Genomic DNA, 20,781 nt, shown 5'->3' with positions numbered 1-20,781 from the left:
CCATGGCTCACGGGCCCAGCTGCTCCGCGGCATGCGGGATCTTCCCAGACCGGGGCACAAACCCGCGTCCCCTGCATCGGCAGGCAGACTCTCAACCACTGCGCCACCAGAGAAGCCCATGTCATATTTTAATTTTCCTCACGGGGAAACTGAGGCACAGAGGAGGAGCTTGGCCAGTGGGCATCCCTGCCACCTTCTGTCCATCTCCTGTAGACTCCCCTGTATCCAGAGCATCCTCAGGGCATGGGGAAAGGCATCCACTTCAGAAAGATCACGCGGCCGTGAGGTAGGCCAGGGCTGAGTCGGGCAGGCTGCGCCTCCAGGAGACGCCTCCTAGTTCCCGGTACGTTGAGTCTCTCTTCTGAGCGCCTCTGGCACCTGCTGTGGCATGCTTGTGCCGAGTCCATCTTCCTCGTCAGACCAGGACCCTGGCTCTGGGCTGGACCTGTGCCGTCAAGAAGTGCATTGGGAAGGAGGGAGGGAGGGGGAGATAGCAGGTGGTCCCATCAGACCCTGTTCCTGTCTAGTCTCCCGTATATCCAGCTTGGTGGCCGTGGTGGTGCTGGGCCACCTCACGGAAGCTGGAGCAGGGACCATACTACCTTTCCGGCAGTCATTTTAGTTGTAAACGTAATTACAGCGCACCTACTGTGTGCTCAGAGTACTGTGCCCCGGGGACACAGAACAACACAGATTCACATCCCTGCCCCGTGGGGTGGACCTTCTCCTGGGGATCAGAGAAAATACATAGGCTGACAAGGTAAACCGTATTAGAAGGCGGCAGGTACTTGGACGATCCTAAGGAAGGGAAGGGGGAAAGAGACTGAGGAGGTTTGTCATCTCACTTTGGGGTCAGAGCAGGCCTCATGGAGAAGGAGAGGTGACATTCAAGCAGAAACCTAGAGGGGGAGAGGGAGGGACCCGTAAGGGTATCTGTAGGTAGAGAGAAGAGTCAGTGCAAAGGCCCTGAGGCAGGAGTGGAGGGCTTGGAGTGTGAGAAACCAGGCAAGCCAGTGTAGCTGGAGAGGAGGGAGTTGGGGTCAGAAGCTGGGGGGAAGGAAATTTTGTAGCGCCCTGCGACATGTGGTGTAGACTTCAGCTCTTTTTTTGGGGGCAGGGGGCCGCACTGTGTGGCTTGTGGGATCTTAGTTCCCAGACCAGGGATCGAACCTGCACCCCTTGTATTGGAAGCGCGGAATCTTCACCCCTGGACCGCCAGGGAAGTCCCGAGACTGGCTTTTATTGGGGTGAGGTGGGAGCTTTGGAGGGTTTCAAGGAGCAGAGGTTGAGGTCTGGCTCTAAGAGAGTCAGTGCTTGTGGGCGGAGAGGAAGGAGGGTTGGCAGAAGCTTTCTTAGTTGGTATGAGCCTGGAATCTAGCCCATGGTTCCAAAGTGACGAGGAGCCCAGTAAAGAAGGCAGGTTGTGAGGGATGGGCCTGGCGGAATCCTTGACCTTCCTGTTAGGCACAGAGGGTATGGTTTCTGCTGTCCACTGACCCTCTGGGGAAGAAGTTGTGGCTCTCCAGCACCATCTCCTGCACATCTTTCAGTCACACAAAGGCACAAAGGGTCTGGCAGAAGGGAAGGCTGCCACACACAGTAGGCTCTGGGAGGCTACAGCTGGCAGGTCCTGGTCCCATAAACACAATCCAGGGTGACCTGGCTCTGCCAGGGGAGGAGGTCCAAGATGCACAATGGGGTTCCAGGTGGCATGGAGTCAGGGAAGGCTCCCTGGAAGAGGCAACAGGCAGGCCGGCCTGGCATGGCAGAGGTTTGCAAGGGACAGGGCCTGTGTCCTGGTCCGCAGCCCCTTTCCCATCCTGCATTCCCCTGCACTCTAGGAAGGGGGATGGTACCTTGCAAGTGCTGAGCCCAGGGTCTTGAGGCGGAAGAGAGCTGAGGTTTTCTGTGTGGGTTGGAGGACTGTTCCATTTTTGGTGGCTGCTGCAGGAAGAGCAGCGGAGTATTTCCTCTTGTCCCTGTGGAGGGCTGGAGCACGACCGTCCTTGGGAACTGGGTCAGCTGAAGGGGTTGGGGTTGTTGGTCCTGTACCCTCCAGCCAGCGTCTTCATTGCCTTGCTCCCGAGTGGCCAGCGCCCACATTGGGTAAGATCCTCAGTGATCTGAGCGCGGAGTCCCCCACCCCCACAGCAGAGGTTAGAGAGGTGAAGAGCCTGTCTGTGGCCTCACAGAGGCCGTGTAACTCGAGAGCCACCATCTGGAGACAGATTATCTGAACTCCAAATCCCAGCTCCGCCACTGAGCTTGAGCCAGCTTGTGTCACCTCTCTGGCCTCAGTTTCCCTGTCTGTGATATGGGCATTATGGAGGTGCCTACCTGCTAAGGTGCTCACTTGTGAGGAACAAATGGGACCACATGCAGGGCCTGGCCAGAGCAAGCAAGGCCTGACTGTTGGCCATAGTTTGTTTGGTTATGGTGATGGGATGGCCAACCTCTTTGCATTCATTTCTGTCTGCTGTGTTCCACCTCTGGGTAGAGACTCTTCACCTGCCTGGCCTTTCTCTGTCGCAGGGGTCTTTCTCCATCCTTTCTTCTGCTGCAGCTGATGGTAACACTGTGCTGTGATTTATGTAGCCAGGTCTCCTCCTGGTGGACATTGAGGCAATTTCTAGTCTTTTACTGTGAGAAACAGCGCTACAACGCTGTCTGCAACATCTTTGCATCTCTGCCATGGACCAGTTCTTTAGGCTGTTTGCCAGTGAGACTTACTTCCCTCTTTTTAGCATCACTTGCAGGAGCCACGCTCTCTGGGCCTAGAAGGTCCCCCATCCCCAACATATACTGTGAAAATTCAAACACATGGAAAAGTCAGGAATTGTACAGCGAATGCCTGTAGACTCAGCACCTACGTCCCGCGATGAACATTTTTTCTTCCTGCTTTATCCACATTGTGCTTTGGATTTCTCTGCCTTGATGATAGGACCAGCACTGTCGTTAGTCACTTTTATTTCCCTTCATCTCAGTGTCAGTAACGGCTTTCAGACACCCCGGGCTCAGAAGGCCTGAAGAAGCCAGAAAGCTTTTCTCTTGAGGGGTTCACGTCTAGGTTGGGGGGCCCCATGAACAGCCAGGAGGGGAGGAGGGGCAGCGAGATGGGCTTTGGTGAGGCCAGTGGTGCTGCCTGTTCCCCATCCTGTGCGGGTGCCTTGGGGAAGGAGGACAGTGAGTCCCAGGGACACGCACCGGGGATCTCACCTGGCTAGAGGGAGCTGGCGGCTCAGGATCCCACCAGGGCAGCGGCTTGCGGCCCTTTTGACTGAGATTCTGCATCACGACCCAGGACCATCTCATGCAACATAAAACCGAAGCAGAAGCTTCATCAAACGTACATCACTGCACTCTGGGTGATGCATGCTTATCCTTCGTATCCTGTTCATCAGAAAAAAAGAATAAGTGCTGGTCACATCCACCTGTTGGTTGTTGTCTTTTGTTTTTTGTGGGGTTTTTTTGTTTTGTTTTGTTTTTGCTGTACACGGGCCTCACTGCTGTGGCCTCTGCTGTTGGCCACAGCATGGCCTCACTGCTGTTGTGGAGCACAGGCTCCGGACGCGCAGGCTCAGTGGCCATGGCTCACGGGCCCAGCCACTCTGCGGCATGTGGGATCTTCCCGGACCGGGGCGTGAACCCGTGTCCCCTGCATCGGCAGGCGGACTCTTAACCACTGCAGCACCAGGGAAAGCCCTTTGTTTTGGTTTTGATTTTTTTTTATACTCATAATATGTCATGACGTGTTGTTTTGCAAAATGTTTCATGAAAATGTCCGTTCCACAGAGTCAGGATTTTTGCCAGTTTGGTACCTTGTGGAATCCCTGAGGTCTAGAAGGGGGGCATGATCTGTAGGAGGGCCCCTCCTCAAATACTTGTCAAGAGAATTAATCTGTTGCTCCCCAAGTTCCTGGAAGGCCTATAACTGATTCTTCACTTGCTCTGCTTGACAAAGCACCTGTCCCAGAAGGCCATCTGTTCCCCCGCACACAGCGAGACCACTTCTCTTTCTCATTTGGAGCATCTTTCTTCCCTTTTCAGAATATGCCGAGTTTTTGCACTGCAAGTCCAAAAAGTTTACAGACTTTGATGAAGTCCGGCAGGAGATTGAAGCCGAGACCGACAGGGTCACGGGGACCAACAAAGGCATCTCCCCAGTTCCCATCAACCTGCGGGTCTACTCACCACACGGTAGGCAACAGGGACCCCTCACATACGGGGGCAGCGGAAGGCTGACTCCGTGGGTCACGGGTCGGGTCGGCCTCACTCTCAAGAGTATGGCCCCTCCCATTTCTCTTCACACACAGCACAGCCCTCTTGATCCGTATCTTCCCACGTCTGATCTCAGCTCTAAGAAAAACAGCATGCCAGGGAGACTGTCAGGAATGGTGGAGTCTGGGGTGAATTGCAGCTCGTATGTTCCTTTTAAAGGGGCAGCCACGGCTCGGCTCCCAGGTGAATGGTGGCCACACAGTGATGCCAGCCCAAGGCAGCCAGGTCTTCTGGTTCTTCAAGAGGAGCCAGAGAGCCAGATTTTTCTGCATAACGTCCCGATTTTAAAACTGCATCATTTAAACAAAGCAAGCAGCCTGTAGCCATGTATAACCTCTGACCCAGAGGCATGGATTGCTAACTTAAATGGTATCTGGTGAATATTGCAGCTGACTCCTAACACCTCAGTATGGGTTCTTTGTGATGCGTTTATTTATTTATTTATTTATTGGCCGTGCCACGTCGCTTGCAGGATATTACTTCCCCAACCAGGGATTGAACCCACGCCCTCGGCAGTGAAAGCGCAGAGTTCTAACCACTGGACCGCCAGGGAATTCCCAGTTTATTTATTTTTGAATAAATGATGCCTGTACATGGCTCATATTCAAGTTATAAAAGGGTATATCCAGCGAAAACCTACCTTGCCCCCCCAAATTACAAATATATTTCACGTTCTCGAAATGATACATAATGCCTATGTGGGCAGTTATGAACATGTATGTATATATTGTGTATGTGTGTTTCACAACTTTTACTCAAATCGTAGCATGGTATAAAAGTCGTTGATGCCTCTTTTTTGTATGAGTGCATCTCAAGAGTGTGTTTCTTATCAGAGTATCATCTTTTTGTTTTTAATAGTTCCTTGGTATTGGCTGAATCGATGGGCTGAAATTTATTCAGCCATTGAGAGTAATTCCAGTCTGCAAATGCAAATGTCCAGATTTAAAACTGTATCGCTGATAATAACTGCAAATGGAGTATAACCTTAAAAAATTGTGAATCACTATATTATATCCCTGTAACTTATATAATATTGTATTTCAACTGTACTTCAGTAAAAAAAAATAGTCACTTCATTAAAAAATCAAAGCTGTCTCACTGAAATAGAGTACAGGAGGGTGTCCGTAAGATGGGATTCCTAGGAGGGAGTTATCGGGTCAAAAGGTGGGATCCAGTTGGAGCGCAGGAGAAATCCTGAGGCCTGACCCTCAGCACTTGGAGAAGTGGGCCAGGTCCCTGCAGGGCTGTGCGTGCCTCCCTTGCCCTGGCTCTGACAGCCTCTCCCTCTGCTTTCCCTCCCAGTGTTGAACCTGACCCTCATCGACCTCCCGGGCATCACCAAGGTGCCTGTGGGGGACCAGCCCCCGGACATTGAGTACCAGATCAAGGACATGATCCTGCAGTTCATCAGCCGGGAGAGCAGCCTCATCCTCGCCGTGACACCCGCCAACATGGACCTGGCCAACTCAGATGCCCTCAAGCTGGCCAAGGAGGTCGACCCCCAAGGTACCCCCTGAGCCCCACGGCAGCAGCTCCCTCTTCCCGGCGCCTTGGAGCATCACGACTTGCCCCACATCCTCGATTCCACGTCACTGGTGTTCTCTTTGGCGCACAGCCTCCCCAGGAAAAGGCCTGGGACACAGAATTTCCCATGAGGGCCAGCAGTTCCGGGGGGCATCCCTTGGGAGGCCAGTGTGTGGCAGTTGGCATTGCTCCTTGGAAAGCTGGTCCCTGCTTCACCTGTGCAGAAAGCTAGTCCAGGGGGGTGGGAAGAGGGCAGCCCTCCTTGGACACAGATGCGAGTCCAAATCCCACCTCTAGAAGTTCCTCTTCCTCCCCGAGGCTTGGTCCCTCCTGTCTAAATGGCAACAGCGGTCCTAACCTGTAGAGCTGTCAAGAGGACTGGAGGTCTCTCCATCACTGTTCGGGGGGTCCAGCAGGGAAGGTGAAAGGATGACGAGTTAATGAAGCCAGTTGGGGCAGGAGGGAGTGGTAGAGACTGGGGCCTCTCTGGCCCAGGGCCTTCATTCAGTAAATGTCAGTTAAGCCCCGGCTACATGCTAGGCTCTGTTTCGGCCTTGGGAACCCGGCACAGGACAAAGTTGAGAGGGGCCCCCTGCCACCAGCGAGCTGATATTTCAGTGGGAGCGACAGAATCCCCCACTGGAAATAAGCAAGTGGAATAACTTCCGGTAGTGGTAAGCACTGGATGGAAATAGAACCCACTGAGAGAGGCTGGAGTGGAAGGGGGTGCAGTCACGGGCCTCTGAAGATGTGAGGTTCTGGGCAAGATCAGAATGAGAAAAAGAGGCAAAACTCAGGAAAATGGACAGTGGGTGCTAAAGAGCGGGGATGCCCAGGACACAGCAGGGAGGCCGGTGTGGCCAGAGCAGAGTGAGCTAAAGGGAGGGCACGGGAGCGAGGGCCGAGAGGGGCCAGGACCAGTCGAGCAGGCCCCGTGGACTGCGCTGGGGAGCTGGGTGCGCTCTGAGAGCGGCGGGGGGTTCGCAGAGCACAACACACACCAAAATACACTCTCCAAATTGTCTGCCGACTGCCTGGATCCCACAGTGTTTTGGAAGGAGTTGGGGACTAGTGTGGAGTTGGGGGAGACAGGCTCTGTGGCTCACGCTCCCTAGTTTGTAGGCCTGGGGGACAGTCGGCGAAGGGGGCTCCTTTCCCGCCGCGACTGTGAGCTCCTCAAAGCTCAGGGCTCTGGCAGCTCTTCCCCAGGGTCATCCAGGTGTGCTTTCCTGGGAGGGGCCCCCCCTGCCCACAGCGCCCCCCTCTAGCCTTCCTGTCCCCCTAGCCCAGTCCCAGGAAATAGCGTGTGACCGTGACTGCAGAGGCTAGATCAGGCAGTAAGGATGTGCGGTTGAAAACAGTTAAGTGAACTTGATGCTGGCATTCTTCCAGAAAAAAGTGGCTTTCTAACTTTGAAAGTATTCCTGATAATTATCCCCAAAATGTCACCATTGTAAAATGTAGGACCTAACATGTGACAGCTCCTCTCCCCCTGCAGATACTGGTGGCCACACTTGGCAAATATTCTTTCAGAGTTTGTTCTTCCACGTAAAGTCACATTTTTAGAAATGGGATGGTCTTTCCTTATTTTTCTGTAGTGTGTGTGTGTTTGCCTATTACCACAGGGACATAGGTCCATAGCCATCCACCGTGCGGCCCATTGCTGTCTTTGTTTTGTTCTTGAACATTTGGGTTGTTTCTGAGCTTTTAGGAACAGAGCTTCAGTGAGATTGGACATTTCTAATGAAGTAGATGCCCCCAGACCCCCTCCCCAGTCATATCTCTCTACCTTGGGCTGCCTCTACCCTCCCCAAGCTTTGTGGGTGCTTGCACACACACACACACACACACACACACACACACACACACACACACACACGGCTAGAACAGAGGGGCCCTCAGGCACCAGCAGGGGCAGTTGATAGGGTTCCCTCGATTCTGGGCAACTTGGGACGAAGAGGAATTCCATGGGGTGGTTTCCAGTGTGGAATTTTGGCCATTCAGATGAGAGGTAACCCTAGAAAGAATTGTCACGGGTTAGTGTGTTACGTTGCATGCCACTCAGAGAGCACAGCATGGAGATTCTGACCTGGGGTTCAAGTTCGATGAGGTTGCCCCCTGATGCTGCAGCAAGACACCGTCGCTGGTCGTACCAGTGATGACGGTGGCCAGCGTTTATTGATTGAACATTGGCCACATGCCAGGTTTATCCTCATGGACGACCCCCTGAGATTGGTGTGTTAGTGCCTTCATTTGACATGAGGGAAACTAGGGTCCAGGCAGGTGATGTTACGGTTTGTCCCAGGTCACATGGCCTGGAAGTGGGGGGATCCAGCTGGGCCCCAGGTGGCCCGGAGTCGCCAGCCCGTGCTCCTTCCTCATGGCGCCCTCTGACCTCTGTGCTCTTTTCAGGCCTGCGGACCATCGGCGTCATCACCAAGCTCGACCTAATGGACGAAGGCACTGATGCCAGGGACATCCTGGAGAACAAGCTGCTCCCCTTGAGAAGAGGTGCGGCCCGGGAGGGCCTGGGGGCTACAGGGCAGGGGAGGGCAGGCAAGATGGGTGGGCTCAAGCAGCAGGAGAGCTGGTGCACCTTTGCTTTTGGAAAATGATTTGTTTTTGTTATCTTTACTGAAACCCCAGCAAATGCTCACAGATACATTCACCATCCCATTTCCCCACTGCCCAGAAGTAACTGCTTTTCTGTTCCATTGTAGAACCTTCTTTTTTTTTTCTGCCCGAGTGAACACAGGTAGCTTTTTCTTCAGATTTGCGTGCATTTTTCAGTTACACAGTGAATGCCTACTCACTTTGGCAACAGAAAACAAGTGTCCAGAAGAAGGAAACTGAAATCATCCACAGCACAACTTCTCCCCCTATTTAATACTCTGTGGTTCTCCTTCCCAAGAGTTCCCGAGGATTTGTAACTTTTCTTAATGTTCAATACTTGCTTTCAAACATTCTCTCAAGTGGAGAGAAAAGTGCAAGGAGAACCACTGGCCCAGCCTCGCTGCTAATCACATACAGCTAACCTTCAATGCCCCCAATATCCTCTCCTGTTGTTCTTTCCTCCCTTGGGGGGATCACGAAGCAAATCCTAGGCATCCTATCATTTGACACATAAATACCTACGATTCTGTTCAAACAGCTCCTCCTCTGGCCACTTTATCTGTACTGCTTCACTTGGGATCTGGCCATTGTAGTTCCCTATAAACCAGTCATTTGATCTAGACAGAGGCTGATGAGGCTCGTGTTTAAGTTTAGTTTCAGATATTCTGACAAGAGTAGCCCAAGTATTTTTATTTTCAATAAAATGAGAATAGCAGACATGTATTAAGTACCTATTACGTATCAGGCACTGTTCTGCACTCTTGGTGTGGAAGAACCCATTTAATCCCCGTAACAATCCAATGCAGTGGCTCTGTGCTCATCCCCATTTTATGGATGAAGAAACTGAGGCACCGAGGGGCTAAATCCCTTGCCCCAGCTCACAAAGCTGGCAGGTGGCGGAGCTGGTTTGGAACGCCAGCTCTCCAGCGCCACACCGCCTGGTGACCTACTTTTCCATTTCACTTAGCAAAATAGCAGAATGTGTCCCTGTGAACATTCCCTTGAAGGCAAATACTCTTCAAGTTGACTGTAAAAGATCCTGTGGGGTCCCTCATATGGGGGTACATGGACCGTTACTCAGACCCCATTTGTTGGACACTTAGGTTGTTCCTGTTTTTCACTGTGGCACAGTGTAGAATAGGTATTAATATCCAGCAAGATTAGCTGTCCCCCATTGCCCTTAATTTTGAAGGTTTTTTTTTCCGTTTCTAAAGCTCGGATTGCGGAATTCATCTTCTCCAGAGCTTTTCTCTGTCCAGCCCCTCACACCGTGCTGAATATAACTTCTTCCTCCGAACACTTGCCTTGCTTTTCAGGACTGTACTCGGTGTTTGCATTCTCCGTGTTGCTTCTGAGTAATGCGTATGGCTTGTCACCTCCTCTGTGAGTGACTTGTAGGGCAAGATCCATGTCTACACCTGCACACTGCCTGGTCCCGTGCAAAAAAGGGGGCATCTGGGCTCCTTGGCTTGCCTGGCACTGCCCTGACCTGACCCTCTCTCCCCACAGGCTACATTGGCGTGGTGAACCGCAGCCAGAAGGACATTGAGGGCAAGAAGGACATCCGCGCAGCGCTGGCGGCGGAGAGGAAGTTCTTCCTCTCCCACCCGGCCTACCGGCACATGGCAGACCGCATGGGCACCCCACACCTGCAGAAGACTCTGAATCAGGTACGGCAAGGGTTTTGTGCAGTTGCTCAGGCTGCGCACTGCACAACAGCTGCCATGCACAGTGCCATTGGCCTTGGTCTAGAGCAGCACTTGTTTTAGCAAAATGGGTTCAGTGAACATTTGACTCAGGGCCTGGAGAAGAGCAGGTGTTCAGTAAGTCGGTACTGGTACTGTGATTACCATCACTACTATTGTTACCATTATTTTATTTTTATTTTTTAAAAAAATTTTATTGTGGTATATAGTCGCTTTACAATGTTGGGTTAATTTCTGCTGTACAGCAAAGTGGTTCAGTTATACGTATATCTGTTCTTTTTCATATTCTTTTCCATTATGGTCTGTCACAGGATATTGACTATAGTTCCCTGGGCTATACAGTAGAACCCTGTTGTTTATTACCATTATTTTAATTACCACCGTAATTATTTAGTCACGTACCCAGAAGTTTGCATACAGTTCCTGACACTGATGAGCTGGGTTACGAATGCCTCGCCTGAACCAACACCGGGTGGCTAGCAGCGCTCGACAGTGGCCAAGTGGGAGGACTTCGGAGTCTGGCCTTCCTTGCTCCAAAGCCCAGCCCCGCCTCTCCGAGCCTCCCCGTCCATCAGGCGGGAATCATCCGCATCCCTGCCCCCAGGGCTGGCGTCTGCTACATGAAATGCAGCACAGAGCAAATGCCAGCAACTCTGGTATCTCACTGCTTTTCTAGTGTTATTTTTTCCCACAGGTAGTATATTCACAGGGCTCATAAAAAAAAAACAGTGTTTATAAGCATATAGTGGGGGGCTTCCCTGGTGGCGCAGTGGTTCAGAGTCCGCCTGCCGATGCAGGGAACACGGGTTCGTGCCCCGGTCCGGGAAGATCCCACATGCTGCGGAGCGGCTGGGCTGGTGAGCCATGGCCGCTGAGCCTGCGCATCCGGAGCCTGTGCTCCGCAACGGGAGAGGCCACAACAGTGAGAGGCCTGCGTATCGCAAAAAAAAAAAAAAAAAAAAAAGTATATAGTGAAGCACTCCCATCTGCCCCTGCTTCCCACCCCTAGGGAACCACTGTTAACACCACCTGAGTTTCTTTCTGTTCATAAAAGCAAAAAGGACTTTTGAGAATCACATTTCTCTCTTTCTTGCATAGTCATAGATAACCGCCCCTTGGTTTTTTTTTTTTTTTTTTTTTTTGCTCAGCAGTATCTTCTGGAGCTCTGTCCCTACAGAAAAAGCTTCCTCACTCTTTTTCGTGGCCCTGTAGTAGTCCCTGAACATATGGGTCTTAGTCTGTTTAAGCAGGCTCTTTTTGGAAGGCTGGTTTCTAATGTTCCTAGTCAGTAAAAGGCTGCTGTTTAATAACATCGTTTTGCATGTGTGCCACTTTCTATGAGACTAAAATCCCTAATGTGGGATTATGTAGCTATATCTTAGCAGGCAGTGTGGTCCTTAGTGGCCCCGGGGTTATGAGGAATTCCCCCTCAGTGCTATATGGTAGCATCTCGGATGGGGCAGGGCCCGACAACCTGAGTCCTTCATGACTGCAGTGGGACACAGTGGCAACGTGGGAGCCGGGCCCTGTCCTTAGGGAAGGGATGTTTCTAATTGGGGGCACCAGGTGGGGGCACCAGGTAGAGGCACAGTCGAGTGTTAGGCAGTGATGGGGCCGGGAAGAGAGCTGGCGCAGAGCAGGAAGGCAGAGCAGGCAGCTCAGCAGAACAAAGAGGGAAGTAAGTGTCTGGTGGGAGGGGCCCTCCAGGAAAGGAAGCAGCGGTCTGCCTGGGCAGGGGGTGGAGGGAGAGGAAGGGAAGTAAAACTCCCTGCAAGTGCCTGGGACCCCCTTTGAGAGCCGCAGGTGAGCAGCCCAGCTCCACATCCTTGTCCCCCCGCCCCTCCTTTGCCTCACAAGCTAAATGGGGCCACTGTAACGCCCCAGGATGCTGTTGGGGGCCGGAGTGCACTGCCACCCTTAGGGACCTGCAGCTCCCACAGGGAGGGGCCCCAGCTCACATAGGGCTTTGGGGTGACCATCAGATTCATTCCGTGGAGTGTGAACCTCCTTCATGTGTTTTTTTCTAGCTTGATGGAGAGTTTGTCATTTCTTTTGTCTTGTAGGACAGATGTGGCCACAAAACACTGCTTTTCACTTTGTGGGTTTTAGCTGATGTATGGCTATTATTTTTTTCTTCCCTTCTCTCTTTCTCTTTTATCATAGTTTTTAAAAAAGTCAGACAGTGCAAATATAGTGAATGTCCCATTTCCTCCCATCCTGCGATGGCTCTCTTCCCCTGAGGCGGCCAGTGTCACCACTTCCTGGGCTTCCTTCTCGAGACGCTAGACACTGATGTATCTGTACCGCCAGCCTTCCTTTTCCTCCTGCTTCTCTTTTCCTTCTTTTCCCTTTCCATCTTCCTTTTCACCGCCTGAACAGTTAAGATATTTACCCACTGCTCTGTAACTAGATTTTTCTTGAACGACCCATCTTGAGGCTCATTGCCTAACTTTTTCTGCACTGCTGCCCCCTTTTAAAATTTGTGAATAAGGAACAAATCCCCGTGGTTCAAAGGCAGAACAATAGGGCTTCCCTGGTGGCGCAGTGGTTGAGAGTCCGCCTGCCGATGCAGGAGACACGGGTTTGTGCCCCGGTCCGGGAAGATCCCACATGCCGTGGAGCGGCTGGACCCGTGAGCCATGGCCGCTTGAGCCTGCGCGTCCGGAGCCTGTGCTCCGCAACGGGAGAGGCCACAACAGTGAGAGGTCCGCGTACCGCAAAAAACACAACAAAACAAAACAAAAACAAAAGGCAGAACAATAGAGGAAAAGGGGGCTGCAGGGAAGGGTCCTTCCACCCACCTGGTCCATTCTGCCCTTCTCTTGTGAACCATCCTTCACTCTGTTCGTGCAAATGAAAATGTGTTCTTACTTTCTCCCTGTCTTTACAGAGGGGAGCACGTCATAGGTGTCTTCTGTGCCTTTTTTGGCAAACTGTTTCTGTTGTAGTTTGTAGGGCCCGTCCCCGTATCTGTACGTTCCCCCAGCATTCTGCAGTGTAGATGCACCATCGCCCGTCTGACAGTCCTTCTGTACCTGGGTCCTGCATTGGCTTCTAGGCTTTTTTTTTTTCCCCCCACTGAGCGGCACTTGTGGGAGGCTGTTCCCAGTCAGCACTTGGGTCCTGCTGCCTGGTCCTTGCGAACAGTTGCGTGTACTCTTTGGTGTGACAGCCTGGTTGATGTGCCCTCCCAAGGCCCCGCGGGCTTTTTGCAGCATCTCGCGCTGTGGACGGAGCTGTGCCACCTCTCCCTGCCCCTCACGCCAGTGTGACTCCAGCTGGATGTTTCTGTTGGTCCCTCGAGGCTGGGGGTAGAGCGGGCCTGCCCCTTCTCAGCATCCTGCCTGTGCTGACCTCTGACCTCTAGCCTCTCTCCTGCAGCAACTGACCAACCACATCCGGGAGTCACTGCCGGCCCTGCGCAGCAAGCTGCAGAGCCAGCTGCTGTCCCTGGAGAAGGAGGTGGAGGAGTACAAGAACTTCCGGCCCGACGACCCCACGCGCAAGACCAAAGCCCTGCTGCAGTATGTGCCCCTCCCCCCGCCTGGCGCTGCGGGGCCTCCACCTGGCCTCAGGCTCCCCCACTCATCCGTCCGTCTGTTCGTTCAACAAACACTTGGCCAGAGCCCCCTGTGTGCTAGGCCCTGTCTTGAGCACTGGGGTCTCCCCAGTGTGCTGGGCAGACACGCCATATGCTCAGAACGGGGAGGGGGGAAAGGATGAGGCAAGATAAGTAGATGAAAACATGTGTACTCTGTGAAATGGCCAAGTATCGAAGTAGGGAAGGGGCTAGAGAGTGCCAGGGTAGTTATAGGGGTGCCATTTAAAATAAAGTGGCCAGTGAAGGCCCCCCTGAGACAGTGAGAGTCGGGAAGAGACCTGAAGAGGTGAGGAAGGGGGCCACGCAGAGTCCTGGGGTTGGGGGCCTGGCCAGTGCAAAGGCCCTGAGGCAGGATTTCATCCAGCATGTCGGAGAAGGCCCATAGGGCTGGAGCAGAGTGAGCGAGGGGAGAGTAGGAGGAAGGGAGGGCGGGGAGGGAACAGGGTAGAGCCTACAGGGCCTTGTAGACCATGGGGAGGGCTTTGGTTTTTGCTCTGAGGTGGGAGCCATGGAGGGTTCCGAGCATTGGCAGGACGTGGCCTGACTCAGGTCTTCACGGGCGCCCTCTGGCGGCTGCAGGGAGGACAGACATGGGGGGAGGGAGCCGAGCCATGTGTCAGCTACTTCTGCTTGCTTTCTTGGAATCCTCACCCTGACTCTAAGAAGGTGCTCCCGGCAGCCACCCAGCTGTGAGTCGGAGGAGTGGGTGTGCCCCATGATCTCAGCTTCTCACCCGGGTCTTCTCCTGCCTCTGCACTCCAGGTGTCTGCCCTGCCGGGGACCCTTAGCTGGCTTGGCTAGAATGGGATCCAGAAGCTCCTTGGCACCTCAGATGGCAGATGGTGCCGCGTACAAGACCCCTCCCAGAGGGACACTGTCCTGTGTGGCCGTTATAGCCCTGACGTCCCCCTACCCTCTCTGCCAAGTGGCACTGCACACTGGTTGGATCGGGGGTGAGAATGCTTTTAACATCAGACGGCCTCAGCCCATTCCGAAAAGCTTTCTGCAGCGCCAGCGCTGGCCCCTTACAGGCTTTAGGAGATCTGGTGTAGCGCGTGCTGCAGAGGCCACGGCCTGGGGCTAAACCGGGGCCTGATGGGCAACCACAGGCAGGTGGCCACACCCCTCTGAGCCTCATTTTCTTCGCCCCTAAAATGATGACCGCAGCCCGCAGCGGCTCTCAACGTCACGTGGCCATTGGGGAATCTTGTGAAGACGCTTTTGGGGCCCTTGGCGGGGCGGGCCAGGGGACACCCTCCACGACAGCACCCATCCCCCAAGGTTCGTGTCATCTTTCACCCGTGCCCTGAGGCCCGGCCCGGGTGGTTTTGACATCGCAGCGGGGGTGCACCGCTATCATGTGCGGCCCCTCAGCAAGGGCTGGTGTTCCTTCTTCAGCGTCTTATCTGCAGTCCCAGATCCTCCTGCAGGCTATGGGCCACACAGACCAGCGGTCAGCAGAGGCCCTTGCTTCTTCCTTCCCTGCTGGCGGGCGTCCCTTTGAATGGCTTGTTGCGTGACCTCCTCCTCGGCCTTTATTATAAAAATGACTGCCTTCACGTGTACAGAGGGTGAAAACTTCCCCTCCCTCCTCTGCACCACGGTTCCTGTCTCCAGGCTCTTGTCTTACCAGAGAATGAGGACAGTGGCATCAGACTAGCCCCCAGTTCTGCTCTCTCGCAGCTGATGGAAGTGGCATCGAGAGCCTTCCATTTCCCACGGCCGCCTGGAGTATCCTACACGCTCTTCCCGTGACCCCATGCCCATAGGGGACGTTCGGGTATTTTTTTGCTGCTTCGATAGATGCTTCTCGAATTCATTGTTGAGCTCACAAGCGAGGATTCCCGCAGGGCAGACTCCTAAAAGAGGGATCACTAGCTTGAGGAGAACTTGAATTTGAATCAGTAGCGCTTCCGTGGCCTCCAGGGGGCCCCATGCCCGCTGGCCCTCCCGGCCTGGTTCTGGGCACCCCCTCAGGTCCCACACAGGTATATATGGTATGTGGCTCACTTGGAGCCAGTGATAGGAAAGCTAACTGTCTACTTTAATCATCCTCGTTACCATGATCGATTGTTCTGAGTCGAGCTTTTTCCTCCCAGGCACAGCTTGGTCCTTGCTCCATGTCGGGGAACCAAGTTATACAATGACCTTCACCTCAGCTCCATCCTGTGCATAGAACACAGATCACTTAAAACCCTAGCAGGTTTTTTTCCCCAAGCAGAGGTGATCGGGGACATTTTTCAAACCAGCCCTTGTCCCTCAGCTTTTGTGTTTTGCGCCTGGATCTCTCTCCTTCTAGAACTAGGATCAGGAATGCACGTTCCCTAGACGTGCAGTTGTGGCTCTAAACTCAGGACCATTCATCTCTAGGGACCGCTGGTCAGTTTTAGATATCTTACCTGCCCTGTACCTTGGTGTATTTATTTGCTGTGGCTGCAGCAAAGTACCACGAACTGGGTGGCTTAAACTAAAATAGAAATTTATTGGGAATTCCCTGGCGGTCCAGTGGTTAGGACTCTGTGCTCTCACTGCCGAGGGCTTGGGTTCGATCCCTGGTCAGAGAAGTAAGATCCCACAAGCCCTGCAGTGTGTCAAAAAAAATAAAAATAAAAAAGAAAGAAAAAGAAATTTATCGTCTCATAGTTATGTACACTGAGTGTCCAAAATCAGGGTGTCGGCAGGGTTGCTTTCTTCTGTGGACTTCGAGTGGCTTGCTGGCAACTTTGGGGTTCCCAATCTCTGTCTTGTCTTCACATGCCGTTCTCCCTGTGTTGTGTGTCCAAATTTCCCCTTTTTCTAAGGACACCAGTCACAGTGGCTTAGGGGCCCACCCTTCTCCAGTATGACCCCATCTTAACTAATGACATCTGCAAAGACTCTTGTTTCCAAATAAGATCACATTCTGAGGTACTGGAGGTTAGCACATCAACATGAATTTCGGGGGGACACAATTTAACTCATGACAGTTGGTAAGTATGCTCTCTGAGTGCAGCTCGGACTCCAGGGCCCCTGGGAGGCTGATGCTCATGCATGCTCCGTCTTTTCCCTTCCGAGTCTGGCGGCAGCTGGCGTGGTCTTCATCCCGCTGCCTAAACCACTCCCTGCTCCGTACTCTGTCCTTGCTGTAGTGCTCAGCCTTTTACGACCTTGGCCCTGATTTGGCCACCGTTCAAGGTCCCCATTCCAGGTGCAGCATTAACGTAGGCCTTTTTGTGTCTCTGGGAAGGAAGTCAAGCGTGGGCGCTGTGTGCTTCACGTGGGCAGAGAGCTTCTGGGGATCTGGGACGCCCTGTGCGTGACCCCCTGGGTGTTCTGGAAGAACCCCATCCATTGGTGGCCGAGGCTGGCCGCCCTGGCAGCTTGCAGGCATCAGCTGTATTTGCCCGTAAGAGCCGGGCTTCTCTGTGCCAGGGAACTGCCAGCTCCCTGCTGCCAGCCCAGTGCGGGGCTGGTCCCGATTGGAGCGGCTCCTCTTCTGGGGAACCTCCACACAGTACTTGAGGAGATCCAGAATTGGGGGAATGGAAATGAGGAAATGATTCAGACAGACGGTGCAAGGGACTGGGGAAGACAATTAGAAATGCTAAAGAAGACCAAAACACTGATAAATATCTTGGTTCTTTACTGTTCACTTCCTCACAGCACTAATCAGAAATACTCTGAGACACTTTTTTTTTAAGGGCTGGGCTGGGTTCCAAGGGGCCACACGTGGCGTTACCACATTTCATCAATTAGGTGTGCACTTAAAAAACATTTTTTTTAACTTCTCAAACCAGATGATTCAGATGAATTACCATTAATTGGCAACAGTTTTCTTTTTGGGGGGGTGTCCAGGGCCATTAGTGCATTTGGGGACCAATGCCTGCTTTGAGTTGATGAAATCTAGAAACTCCTTAAATCCTTATTACAGTGACCCTGTGTGGAAGTGCTGTTACAACCAACCCACTTTGCAGATGAAGAAACTGAGGCTCAGAGGGCAGAGCCACCTGTCCAAGGCCTCTCAGCCCATCAGTGGTGGAGTCCTGACCCAAACAGACTGGGAGGTGGCGGGAACCAGTGGAAGCCACCTGAATTGTGTGCAGGGGCTCCCTTTTCACGTTACGGTCCTGCTGGATCAGGCCAAACCGCAGGGCAGAGATTGCTAAACTGTGACCCCCGACACACACCCCGCACCTCCCTCTTGCCATCTGCAAAATGGGAGTAATAACTGCCCCCCCCACCCCGAGCCCCCAACTCAATGAATGAATAGTCGTAGCAGGCCTATAGAGCGGGCCTGGTGTGTAGCAAGTGCTTGCCACTGGCTGCTCCTGGATTTTGTCTGGTTTTGCTGCTAAAAAATAAAAAGATGGGTGTTCCCTGGTGGCCTAGTGGTTAGGATACAGTGCTTTCACTGCGGAGGAAAGTAAGCCACGGCTTGGCCAGGGACATAATTCCGGAGCTGTGTTAAAACCTCTGCTTTGATCTTCGGGTCTTCTGTTTCCTCACAGGATGGTCCAGCAGTTTGGGGTGGACTTCGAAAAGAGGATCGAGGGCTCTGGAGACCAAGTGGACACGCTAGAGCTCTCCGGGGGTGCCCGGATCAATCGCATCTTCCACGAGCGGTTTCCCTTCGAGCTGGTGAAGGTAGCACTGCCCGGGCCAGGCCCTCTGGTCAGCCTTGACCCTCCTGCTCAGTCCACCTTGAACCCGGCCTCCTCCCAGGCCACGAGGTCTCGAGCTCCCACTTCCAGGCCCGGGCCTCCTTCCCTGAGCTTAGAGATTTCCAGCAGAGCTGTATGAAAAGTTCCATTTTCTTCCTCTGAATACATGTTCTTTGCAAAGTACATAGAAAATATAGGTAAATTCACATGGGAAAATGTCCCCAGCATGTGGTTGAAAGGGAAAAAGCAGATTATGGAGCCAGCATGTACAACAGAACATACAGATGATATTACAACATCCTTCATGTGAAATCATACACGCATGTCTAGATGTGTGTCTTTTTGCAGAGACAGACCTGCAAGGATATCCACAAAATGTCAGCTCTGGGTGCTGGGATTGGAGGTTTTCTTTTTGTTTTAATTGCTTGAAGTTCTATACTTTTTTACAGTGAGCACGTGCCATCTTTGTAAAAACCAGTCATGTTCTTTTCAATAGAAGAGCAAAAGCTAAAAGGAAAAAAACACCCATAATCCTAACACCTACAGACAACGCCTCTTAGCACCTGGATGTGTGTCCTTTGAGAATTATTTCTGTGCAAATGCAGGCAAAAAGCCTCCCTGCGTCCACAAACACAATACATATATTCATCCATACCAGTGTGTGCATATGTATTTTTTAAAAAATTAATTATGCACATTTGTATTCTTTTTTTTTTCAAATGATTTGCCATCTTTCCAAACTAGTATATACATTTCATGCATTGTCAATGGCAGAACACTATCTTATTTTATGACTGTCCCATCGTTCATTTAACCAGTCTCCCATTTCACGGCATTTAGGTTCTTTGCACATTTTTCAGCAGTTACGGATGGCTTTGTGAATGTAGCTAATCCTTGATTAATTCCTCAAGATAAATTCCTAGAGCTCTTAAAAACGACCCTGTGACAGTATAGGTATGTTTTGATTTGTACTGCCACGTAGCCCAGAAGAAAGTTTGAGTTGATTTTCCTTCCAAGAGAGCAAGAGTGTTAGTTTCAGAGCATCCTTGCTGAAACTGAGTTTTAATGTTCTTGAAAATTTGACCAATTAAATATTCTGCCCTGTGAATGTAAATGGTACACAGGAGGTGACATTCCCTAGGTACAGACCTGATGTGGCGGTGCCTCAGGTACCTCCTTGCGTGTGTTTGGTTTGTCTCTTCTCAGATGGAGTTTGATGAGAAGGACTTAAGACGGGAGATCAGCTACGCCATTAAGAATATCCATGGAGTCAGGCAAGTTCCACGAGGGGAGGCGCCGTGTTCCCTTCTCCTCCATGGTGCCACCCTGCAGCGAGTCAGTCCCCACGATCCTTGGGGTGCCCCAACTGGGGGGGCCTGGAGGGGGCTCTGGGATGGTTTGCAGTAGCTGTCAGTTTCTCCCTCTGGGTCTCCAAAGGCACTCGAGGGTGCATGTGCTTAGTTCTGTGTGGATCTGTCATAGGCCCCGTGGCTGTCCGCTGCCCTTGGGTTAAACATGGGTTAAAGGGCCCAGTTACTGTGGTCAGCCAAGTCAGAAAGCTCACTGCAGATTTGCCCTGGGGGGTGGGGAGGAAGTCAGACCCAAGGCACGATTGCAGGAACCCCAGCATTTGTCCCCGTCATGGGTGCCCCGGACTCCTCCTGGGTCCCCACCGTTTTGCTCCCGCCCTCCACGCTTGTGTCGCCGTGGGGTCCTCACATCGCCCTGGGGGGTTCCAGGTAGCGGACGCGGGCGTCCGACCCCCAGACTTGCTGCAACCTTGGCTCTCTCGGGAACCCAGCCCGTGCCTATGAAATCGCTGACCGTGCTTTGTTTCTCTCTGACTTATCTCCCCTGCCCCCTCCCCGGGTACGGATGGTTTTAGGACCGGGCTCTTCACCCCGGACTTGGCATTCGAGGCCATTGTGAAAAAGCAGGTCGTCAAGCTGAAAGAGCCCTGTCTGAAATGTGTCGACCTGGTTATCCAGGAGCTAATCAATACAGTTAGGCAGTGTACCAGTAAGGTATTGGACCCTCGGCAGGGTGACTCCTGGCCTTGTGGAAACGGGGCTGTGGGAGTTTGGTATCAGGCTCCCGATGGCTGCTTGGCCTTTGCCCCGCTGGTCCCCCTCCCTCCCCTTCCCAGATTGCCTCAGTTTCCAAGAACGTGGCCTCTACCCAGAGGCTGGGGCAGAAGCGTTTTGGCCTGGGTGCAGCCTGGGGGTGCCAGGCCTCCAGATTCCAGACTGGTGGGCAGGGCTCCCTGGGACCCTGATACCAAGCTTAGCATGTGTCTGATGGGGGTCTTGCTGGGCTGTCGCTTTGCTGTCTTCTGGGAAGCAGAGAGGGACCTCGCGTCACCTGCTGGAGGCCAAGCTCCCTGAACCTCCCTGCCCCTCACAAATGCCTTCTTGACAAA

General features: G+C 52.7%; 1 protein-coding gene across 10 annotated transcripts in view; it reads left to right on the top strand.

The window, feature by feature from the left end:
• DNM2 (dynamin 2) overlaps window positions 1-20,781 on the top strand; it is a 93,122-nt gene that overhangs the window by 41,955 nt on the left and 30,386 nt on the right. For 6 of the 10 annotated variants that reach the window (XM_022557379.3, XM_022557376.3, XM_022557374.3 and 3 more), the window contains 7 exons: window positions 4,048-4,197; window positions 5,581-5,784; window positions 8,215-8,313; window positions 9,925-10,085; window positions 13,503-13,645; window positions 18,210-18,345; window positions 19,569-19,636. In XM_022557379.3, coding sequence (XP_022413087.1) covers window positions 4,048-4,197; window positions 5,581-5,784; window positions 8,215-8,313; window positions 9,925-10,085; window positions 13,503-13,645; window positions 18,210-18,345; window positions 19,569-19,636 — 961 coding nt within the window. Of the gene's footprint in view, window positions 1-4,047; window positions 4,198-5,580; window positions 5,785-8,214; window positions 8,314-9,924; window positions 10,086-13,502; window positions 13,646-18,209; window positions 18,346-19,568; window positions 19,637-20,247; window positions 20,387-20,781 lie in introns of all 10 variants that reach the window. The other 4 variants (XM_022557380.3, XM_022557377.3, XM_022557375.3 and 1 more) reach the window with 1 other exon arrangement.

Source organism: Delphinapterus leucas, unplaced genomic scaffold (genome assembly GCF_059928025.1).
Source record: "Delphinapterus leucas isolate spDelLeu-1000000601 "Yukka" unplaced genomic scaffold, BTC_Dleu_Yukka2 spDelLeu_asBTCV2_sq25, whole genome shotgun sequence".
Taxonomy (NCBI): Eukaryota; Metazoa; Chordata; class Mammalia; order Artiodactyla; family Monodontidae; genus Delphinapterus; species Delphinapterus leucas.
This window is presented reverse-complemented; position numbering and strand designations above follow the sequence as displayed.